The 10,389-nt window shown below is 42.7% G+C and overlaps 1 protein-coding gene and 1 long non-coding RNA gene across 2 annotated transcripts in view; one reads left to right on the top strand and one right to left on the bottom strand.

Moving 5' to 3' along the window:
• The first annotated feature begins 3,908 nt into the window (after positions 1 to 3,908).
• Positions 3,909 to 4,817, top strand: LOC311056569. Its single transcript, XR_014601893.1, has 3 exons — positions 3,909 to 3,990; positions 4,109 to 4,179; positions 4,704 to 4,817. It is a non-coding gene; the product is annotated as an uncharacterized lncRNA (long non-coding RNA).
• A 933-nt stretch (positions 4,818 to 5,750) lies between these two features.
• Positions 5,751 to 10,389, bottom strand: part of LOC311057148 (low-density lipoprotein receptor-related protein 6-like) — a gene marked incomplete at its 3' end in the record, with an annotated part of 41,216 nt that continues 36,577 nt past the window's right edge. The window contains exons 23-27 of the mRNA XM_084074099.1: positions 9,812 to 9,905; positions 7,319 to 7,351; positions 6,902 to 6,987; positions 6,650 to 6,778; positions 5,751 to 5,918 (exon numbers count right to left, since the gene is read on the bottom strand). Coding sequence (XP_083930225.1) covers positions 5,751 to 5,918; positions 6,650 to 6,778; positions 6,902 to 6,987; positions 7,319 to 7,351; positions 9,812 to 9,905 — 510 coding nt within the window. The remainder of the gene's footprint in view (positions 5,919 to 6,649; positions 6,779 to 6,901; positions 6,988 to 7,318; positions 7,352 to 9,811; positions 9,906 to 10,389) is intronic.

Raw genomic sequence — 10,389 nt, 5'->3', positions numbered from 1 at the left:
AAAACACACTTTTTGCTCCTTTTCCTTCAAATTTTGTCCAAATCTCACACAAATCGGTACACATGATCTATGGACCCATGCGATGAATATATCCAAACGGCATATTGATAGTCCTTACCGTTCATCAGTCATTGGCTTCCAAAGTTAGTGGGAGGGGCCCGCTTTACCAAAAATGCCAAAATTCACCAACGAAACGTCCAAATGTCACAAAAATCGGTACACATGATCTCTGGACCCATGCGATAAACATATCCAAACGGCATTGTAATAGTCCTTACCGTTCATCCGTAGTATAGTTTAATTGATATTAATTTATTAGTGCATTAAATTTCCCCATCCGCTTTAATGGAAAAGTGAAAAAACTCAAATTCAAGTATTTTTTTCTCAAAAACCGTAAGAGCTATAGTTACCACATTTGGAGGGGAGGTTCATAATTTTCTCCGAAATTATTAAAAAAATTATCACACCATTCGGCCTCATGGTGGCGCTATAACAGCCCCCTGTACGTTTTGGCCTGTAACTCTTGAACCGTAGGTCCTAAAATCAAAATTTCTTTTCACCTGGATTCCTTGGGTCACTACGCATCTCCCCATATAGGCCACGCCCATTTGCGTCAGGATACATTTTCCGCCATTTTGAATCTTCTTCAAAACACACTTTTTGCTCCTTTTCCTACAATTTTTTTCCAAATCTCACACAAATCGGTACACATGATCTATGGACCCATGCGATAAAGATATCCAAACGGCATTTTGATAGTCCTTACCGTTCGTCCGTAATTGGCTTCCAAAGTTAGCGGGAGGGGCCCGTTTTACAAAGAATGCCAAAAATCACGAACGAAACGTCCAATCGATCCCAGATTTGAATCACATGTCGAGGGTGGTTTACTCAACAAATCTCCAAAAGCATTTCCACTCAGACCCATAGGGGGCGCCACAAATGCGCAAAACGTAACCGTTCGATGCAAAAACATGATTTTTGGGGGGATCAATCCTCTCAAAATGAAACGCAAGCGATCTCAGGAGTGACGACACAATGTAATTGGCGCAGCCTCCGACGTTATTCCTCCCGGCGTATTCCTCGAGTCCCGGCGGCCGCGACCCGCGACCGGCGTCGGCGCAACCACACTCTGCAATTTCCCCGGAATTGCGACGCGTCTAGTTATTATTATTATTACCATTATTATTATTATTATTATTATTATTATTATTATTATTATTATTATTATTATCAAGTTGTATAATTCATTATTAGCACTAAACATACTTTATTTAGGCCTTACAGCAGGAACTCAATATACTCCAGTTCAGTAGGTGGCGATATACACCGGATATACGCAACGGATGTTTACATCAAATCACTGACCAGTGTTGCCATATTTTGTGAGAGAAATAAGCAGCCAGGTCTATGAAAACAAGCCCAAAACTGTGTATTGCTGGCTATAGTCATGTGGTGACTATAGGCCACATGGCCTAGACATGTATATCTAACTATATAAATGGCGAGCGACTTCCGCACCCTCGGTGCGACACCCCACAGCTCTGTTATCGAATAAACAACGCACCGCCAGACCACATGTCGCCAACTCACTCGCCACGGCGGCCGCGCTGAATTTACGCGTCGCGTAGGGGACATCTCATTGCTCACTACACCTTTTCCACCGCGCAACATAATTAATTCTACTCACCAAATGTCGGACAAAACGGAAGGGGAGGCAGCTTCGTACCGTTTACCGTGCACACCACCGACACCGCACGGCGACGGGTTTCGCCGAAACAACACGAGCGGCCGCCATTGCACTCTGCCCATGTCCTCCACAACACCACACACACAGCTCCTTTGCTTCAACCCCCCCCCCCTTCTTACGTACCTCCTTTGTTCCACCCAGGCCGTTACTTTCACTTCACTCATGTCTCGATCACAATATGTCCGTCCTTCACGTGCCATGTTCATCCCAAACACAAAAACAAACAGCCACGGCCAGTCGGCCACAGCACAGCACGCTGCCCAGGCTAATGTGGTAAACAAACCTGCCTAGGTTCATGACACCACAGGACTCGACAGTGATGTCATCATTATGCAACCCGGAAGTACAAATACCAAGGATAGGTCAGTGATGTCAGTCGGGTTGCCAAGTTTGCTGCCAGGTTTTAAAAAACAAGCGACAGAAACAAGCAAACCGTGCATGAAAAAAAAAAAAACTGCCGAAGGGGTCCGCCATGTTCCAGGGGGGTCCCCGGGGGTCCCAACACTCACAGGGGTCGGCGGACCACCAGGGGGTCCGCGGACCACCAAAGTAACAATCACTATTAACATTTTTTCCAAATTTTTTTTTTTTTTTTTTTTTTTTCCTTTTGGACACTTTCACTCCGGCGATTTGGGTACCCCAATATACACGCACCCACGCTGGGCCCCGTGCGCGGCTGGGGTTGAGGGGGGCGTAGCCCCCCGAAACTCTAGTATATATATAATTGAAAATAGCCGATGTACAAGCTCACAACGCGTCTTCAAACAAACCCAAAGTCGCTTATAATAAGCAGACATGGCAACACTGACTACAGCTCCATTCCTAGGACATCCGGTTGCTAGTACTGCCTCGTCCCTTCTCGACTATACCTCTATGCTTCTCGACGGAGGGAAAAAATACCGCTGATATATCGATCCTTTTCCTCCGGGGAAATGTAATTTAAAGGTTAGTGTATTAGCCTACTATTTTTTTGTATCTGTGTGGATGTATGCCTGCTGTGTGTTGTCTAAATATCTCGTTTTAGAAATGTTTGACTGTTTAATTGTTTACATGTTAGCGTGCTAGCTGGCTAGCACGCTAACCGATTAGACTTTTCTTGGTTGCTACCCACATTACTTTTAATCACGTCACAGAGTTATGATACTAACTGTTGATCGATGGATTAGGTAGGCATATCTTTGTTATGGATACTTGTACTTATTTTATTTATATAGATCGCCGAGCTCATGTTAGCTGAAGGCTAGAATAAGGCAGAATTAAGCTAAAAGCTTACACACACACACGAAAGGCTGCTCGTTTTCTTAATTATTTTGCTTTACATTAAATGAACTGGCTGCTGAAAATAGCCAATCTACAATCTTATGCCACAGCCGAAATCTTAAATGTATTTTTTTCCTTCTCTTTTCTTTGTCTCTATACAGCATAACCTCCAGGTTAGCATTGCTGTACCATTTTGGACAAGAGGAGTTGTCCTCAGGTATGAAGGCACAAGGCAACGATTATATATTTTCATCGTGGAGTTCTGATGTTGCTGAGCCTTTACATAAAATAAAACAACAAACATGACTTTATTAAACACTGGTTAGCAGCTAAATGCAGGCCCCAGAACATGTTAAGACCCTGCATTGATATTAGTATGTTACTGTTTGTAGTTTTTTCCTAACTAGTTTTCCCCCTAACAAAGAAAATAAATTCACCATGGGACAATGGCGCTTGGATCGTCAACACATTTCTATAGCTACAGTAATGCTAAAACTGGGCCTTACTGTATCTGCATGACACACAGACTCGATGCAACTCGATGCAAAACATCTCAGATAGAATTGCCACTAAATGAGGACCTAAATGTATAACTGGGTGTCTGACATTAAAATGACAACATCACAGTCATGCTTAGAATATTACTTTTATTGGCTGTCTAATTTATCTCCCTTCTCTCTCTCAGGTGGCGTTCTGGGTTGCTGCTGTGCTTTTAATTGTAACTGTCCAACCCTCCCTGAGAACACTTTGTGTGTCCAAATTCTCTCTACCAGGTATTAACTAGTCTAGTCCATCTGTTTTGTACCAATCTACAAGCAGTTGTGCGATGGAGCATGATACGGCTTTGATTGTGTCTAACCCTTCTCTTTTTCTTTTTCATTTTCTTTCTTTCTCAGATGTTTCTGCTTGTCATTTCCTGCGTCACAGCAGTGGGGATGAAGAGATCGAGGAGCATCTGTGATGACCAAGCTTATAAAACCATGGTAGGTTTAACATGAGTCTAGAAGTAATGTACAGCATAACAGTATAAAGTAGAGCCTGACTAAAAAAACAAAAACGGTTCGATTACTTACACACTCTCCCTGTGTCTGTATGTTCCAGACGCAGCGCTGTTTGACCTGGTGAGGGCAGTGACCACATTCAAGAACCTCTTGGACCTCACGTTTTGCAAGGTAAGGGTGTGACAACACAGTTATCCAAAAATAGCCAATCTACAAGTTCACAGCACGTCACATTTATTTCACCATAAATCCCTGAACCCTCTTGTAATCTCTGTCATGATAGTTGAACATTATGTGAAAATTACAAGTTACATTGTAGGCCTGGTGTTGGTGTGGAAATTTAGTGAGGCATTAGAAGAGGGGAACTGATCAATGGGTTACATGGCGGCTTTCCGACATGTCGCCTTTCCGACGTTAACGAACCCTATACCTAACCCTCACCCTAACCCTAACCGCACGCGGAAGCCACTAGTCGGAGTGGCGAGATGTCGGCGTGGAAGACTGTTACCGATCAATGTATCAAGGGTTTCTACACACTGAGTTAAATTAACATACATTTCACTATATAAATTGGGGTCTCAGAGATAGCCATGCCATTAACAGGGTCTGTAGACCTAATGCATGTTAAATTGGGGGTCCTTATTAAAGTACCAACACCACCGTTGTCTAATTTATTTCCTTTCTCTCCCTCTCAGTTGGCGTTCGTTGGGTGGCTCACGTGACGCGTTCCACATGAAGGAACTGCATTGGCTTTGGAAGAAGAGGCGGGCGACAGACACCAGCACACAGAACCCAAAATTGAATTAAAGAACAGTGGCCCATTTTGTATTCATTCCAGTAGCTTTGATATGGCTCTGTGGCATGTTAACTAGAAACACATACAGCAGGACAAACTACAGCGGTAACACATGGAATCAAAATGGACCTTTACATGTCTGAACGTCTGTGTACAGATAGAACCAAATGGACCCTTACAGGTCTGCAAGAGTACAAATGGACCATAGATCTCCTATTTTTTGAATATTCTTATGCATTTTTTACTTGACATTCTGCTCAATGGGTATGTTTACTTTTGTCCAGTAGCTTTGATATGGCTCTGAGTCTGTAGCATGTTAACTAGAAACACATACACCAGGACAAACTACAGCGGTAACACATGGAACCAAAATGGACTTTACATGTCTGAAAGTCTGTGTACAGATGAAACCAAATGGACCCTTACAGGTCTGCAACTCTGAGTGTACAAATGGACCATAGATCTCCTATTTTTTAATATTCTTATGCATTTTTTACTTGACATTCTGCTCAATGGGTATGTTTACTTGTTTTGTTACTTTAAGTAGGCTATTGATTACCAGTCTGACTTACACATATTATTACAGCATTGATACTTTTATGTGGAATACTTTTCTCACTGTCTGCCATTTTAAAGTGATACATTTGTATTTTAGGATTATTATTTCTGTGCCTTCCTTTTCTAATAAATACCATAACAATGGAGTTAATGTCTGTGCTGCATTATTTCATGTAGGCCATGTATTTTCTGCATTATGTCATGTTCTTAGACAGATACTTAGAGATACAGGGGAACTGTGTGATGGCGACCTTATTCTGTATTGCTACTTGACATGTTTAGAAACCTCAAATGCGGGGGGGTGTAACAATGGCCGCTAAATATAGGGGATGAAAGGGAGGAGGAGGGGGGGGGGGGTATATACAGCATATTATATGACGGCGCTACGCTACCCGGCCGCTATCGACGAACGCCACGGTTGGCGTTCACCGCCGGAGTGAGGCTGATTAGCGGCTCGGCGTGACGCGCGGCTCACGCTGATCAAGGACGCCGAGTGGACGCGGCGTGTCCCGCCCGGCGGACGCCCCGGTCGGCGTGGCGTGGGGACGGCCTCACGCTAGAAATGTGCGATATTTTGCTAGCTGGGTAGTAGTGCAGTAGAATGAGAACTTTCCCATGTTTGGTGGCTCCCTCTAGTGGTGTGGCTGTGGGTGTCACTCACTTTGGAGAAGTAGTTTGACAGGTATGAGGGTATTGAGGGCACTGTGTCTTTGACTATCTTAAATACCAATCCCAGTGATATTTGCTTAACCCTGTCTTCTCCCCTGAGCCATCTCAGACTAGCAAAGTGTGTTGGAATTAGGTGGGTCATGGGCTTAAGGCCGAGGCGAGAAGTAGTCGTATCAGTTTGTTTTGGGAGGTCTGAAGCTTAGTTTTTAGTGACTTTGAGATGTTGGAGAACCAAGAGGTGCAAATGGCATTGAATGAGGGAGGGCTGCAGCTAGAGTGTTGAGAGCACTTTTGTTGAGGAAATCCTCACTTTAGAAATGTGCAGATACCCTGTATACGCTAATACTGTATGTTGGTTTGTTTACTGTTTAGTGAGAAAACAATGTGTTGCACATTATGAAGCTGACTAGCTTAATACCCCCCGACACACACACACACACACGCGCGCACGCGCACGCGCACGCACACGCACACGCACACGCACACGCACACACACACACACACACACACTTATACTAGTATTTTAAATACTAGTATAAGTACTCTGTATTACAATCATAAGCATTTTGAAAACAAGTATCCGTCATTCATCCTCATAGTTGTCATTGTCACACTGACCTGGACGTCACTGCCGTTGATGTGCATACGACTGATCATGTTGCGATAAGGGGGGTTCCGTGTCTCCTCTACCCAGTAGATCATCTGCTGCTGATAGTCAAAGTCCAGAGCCACTGCTCCCGTCAGGTCCTGTCACACCACAGCAGTTGTGTTAGTCTCAGACTGGAATACATTCCAGCATGTCAAAAGCAGTGTGTGTAGAATATTGTATAGGATTACATAGGATGTGTTGTTATGTCTAATGGCTTTCACCTGTTTGAGCTCTGTGGAGCTGGAGCCGTTCATGTTGATCTTCATCAGGTTGTAGAAGTTGGCTAAGATGAGGAAGGGCTCCACCTCTGGAGAAAGTAAGACATTACATTTGAGTTGGTTTACCTTTAAAAAAAACACAAATCCCAAGACTATCTCTTTCCAATTCTCTCTCTCTCTCTCTCTCTCTCTCTCTCTCTCTCTCTCTCTCTCTCTCTCTCTCTCTCTCTCCCCCAGAGACACAGTGAAGCTGTTGTATCTACTGACTCACCTTTTCCATTCACTTTAAATACAAAATATCAACATATTTACGATCAGTGATCAGCGTTTTAGTGGGTCGTTGTTTTAGTGGGGCTGTTATTTAATGGTGTCTTCCCACATTTTGGAAGGGCAATCAGTCGGACGGACAGACAGACGTACCTGTTTTGTTGTGTGTTGGTTTAGTCTGGAGAGCTGTGGAGAAACATACAAAACGAAATGAGCTTCAGTGTAACAGCTGTCGGGATGTAGTTGTGGTTTATTTGTTGAAATCAAGGGGCAAGGCTTGGATATTTACGATGAGGCCAACACGGAAGCTTATGAATGGCCAGAGTGAGGCACTGTTTTACCCTGTGCCGACCTGCAGTGTCAGAAAGAATTTATTTTAACGCAAGTGAATGGGTTTTTGACAAACTTTAGACTAGATTTTCTTACCGTAATAAAAATGGTCATAAATTCTATATGCTTCCAGTCGCTAGTTTAAAGTCTCCTTTCAATCATCATGATATGCGTTTTGCTAAATTATGGTCCCATTTATTCTAAAATTGACGATAAAGTAGGCTATGCTCCAGGATGGGCGGGATGATTTGATTGACAACCTACACAACCAATAGCATTCATTCCCCGCCCTACTCTTGATTGACAAGCTACCCAACCAATAGCATTTTTGGGGGTTGTTTTCCGGTTCGCTGGTTACGTGTCTGGTCTCAACCAATAGCGGTTGAGTTCCGGCTTGGCCAACTGTATATATTAACGATGGAGGAATGCACGTTCCTGAACTATCGGCTTCATTTTCATTCTGTAGAAAGCAGGGGAGTGGCTTTGTCCATTCTTTTTTACAGTCTATGGTTGAAATACAGGAAAAGATGTTCTATATTTCTCCTCTTTGCTGCTATATATTTAAGCAATATTACACGAGAGGGTGTGCTTTACCGTCATTATTGGCACGCCAGTGATGCGGTCAGGAACGAGGCGCAGCCGAGTTCCGCCAGCATCACTGACGTGCCAATAATGTAAGGTAAAGCACACCCTCGAGTGTAATATTGCGATTATACAACAGTTACCAACAAAACACATCCAAATGTATTCATATTGTGGGGCAATTCATAATAAAAATGTTTCGCTATTATGTTTCCCTGTAAAGAGAAGAGTTTATTTGACTGAGACAAAATAGTCCCTGTAGCAGCGCTCTGAGGCACTCAGAGCGCACAACACAGCTGAGGCACAACGCAGCTGATTCCAGTAGGCTATATGCTCCGTCGTACGAAGGTATCGCACGGCGAAAATAGCCGATCTACAAGCTCACAACGCGTCGCGTTGTGAACTTGTAGATCGGTTTCGCGTTCTCCTTCTCATCCTCTTCTAACCAATGATCAACCGTAAGTCCACCAAATAAATCAAAATTAACAACATAGTCCATTTTGCTTAGCTGTTTGTTCTCCGGTGGCGGCGGTGGGTCAGAATACTCTCTGTTTGTTTTCATACCGTGGGACAGCGTGACGTCACAGCACAGTTGTGCCATATATGGTCTAAGCAGGCGCGGACTGCAGTAGGAGTGATTTATTAATGTGATTCGGCCCGTGCTATGATGCTGGTTTGAAGCACGGCTAGAAAGCTATTTCAACCAATCAGATTGCTTGGTCGGAACTACCTGTTGTATAATTGACATTCACAGGGTGGGAATGAGGAACAGTGATTTCTGTCAGAGCTCACATAAAATAAAAATAGCTGACAAGCAATAGTTTGTTGTAAATGAACAGGTTGGTTGTCATTTTGTGATTTAGTCACACACGTTCACCACTAACAAACTAATAATCCTTCAAAACCAATTGGCTGTGGAACACGCCTGATAAGTTGTCCAATAACATGAGAGAAGTTTTCAGGGGTCAAGTGGCCCTTAGAAAAGGACATTTGAGCTGCAGAGCTCCCTGTGAGAGCTAAGAGTGACTACAAAGTTAACATTTATTTGATATCATCCTAGATGGAACAACACTCACTGATGAAGACAATGAGAAAGAGGAAAATGTCATCAAGAGGGAATCACTGGCAGACATTTCACCCTAATAGATGTATGACCTCTGACCCCAGTCTATAGCAGACCCTGTGTGTCCTGTTGACTGTCTCACCCACAGCCATGCACCCAAAACAACACTTACACCTTGTAATCACATGCACTGTTTTATTACAAACATGATCCTCTGTAGTTGTGTATGTCATTCATTTAGTCACCTTCTGTTGAATTAAATCTATCAAATGACTTCATCATGGCAAATGACAACCCACTGAAGTGAACTGAATTTAGTGATAGAGATATCTTCACTGTCTTCATGTTATACATTAAAGCAACTTCAATTGGTCCATATTTTTCATTAGAAATGTGTTGAATGTTAAAAAGCCTCACGTTGTATCAATCATGTTTACAAACTGCCTCCAGAATGTTCGTCCGTATTTTTTTTCTACGGGCCAGGTTTGATCATCTTGTCTGTATGTTGCATTTTTTGATGTTTTGATGTGTTCATACCCTGAAGTGAAGTATGTGGATTCAGGCTCATGGCCTAGTGTACATTTTTTTTCCGATGGGATGATACAACTTGGAATGCCAGTTAAACTCTTCAAGTGTGTGTGGACACAGGGCATTTTTCAGTCTTTACTCACAGCAATCTGCAGGTTCGTCTGACCGGTCCCCACAGTCATCTACTGTGTCACATTTCCATGAGAATGAAATGCACTTGTAGTTCTTACAAACAAACTGATGAGGGAGACAGAGGGTTCGGTTTACAATCAGTAAACAGTTCAAATAATATACAACGCAAAAAAAATAATATTATTAACAGACAATATCCAACAAATGTGAAGAGGAATTGAAACAACATACGACATGGAATGGAATAAACAAAATTAATGTTTAAAATGGACGTATTAACCCATTAAGACCTGGAACTTATCTGTGTCACTTTTCATTTCAACTAAAAAGCATTATTTTACACTTTGGCTATTCAAAAATAGCATATACTAGCTCATATGGCGGCACCGAGTGCCGTGCTACGAGCTTGTAGATCTGCTATTTTTGTAAATCGTGAAAATGTGTGCAAATCTTTGATATATATTTTTTGAAGCTAAACATTTTTACACTATTATTTGCTTCTGGGGGTCCCTGGAACAAAACATGTTGAGATGGGTGTTGGCGGCCAAATACATATACTTTTGGTGGTCCTTGACATGAAAAAGTTTGA

The sequence above is a fragment of the Gymnoscopelus microlampas genome (assembly GCF_963454915.1).
Source record: "Gymnoscopelus microlampas genome assembly, chromosome: 12".
NCBI classification, from domain to species: domain Eukaryota; kingdom Metazoa; phylum Chordata; class Actinopteri; order Myctophiformes; family Myctophidae; genus Gymnoscopelus; species Gymnoscopelus microlampas.
This window is presented reverse-complemented; position numbering and strand designations above follow the sequence as displayed.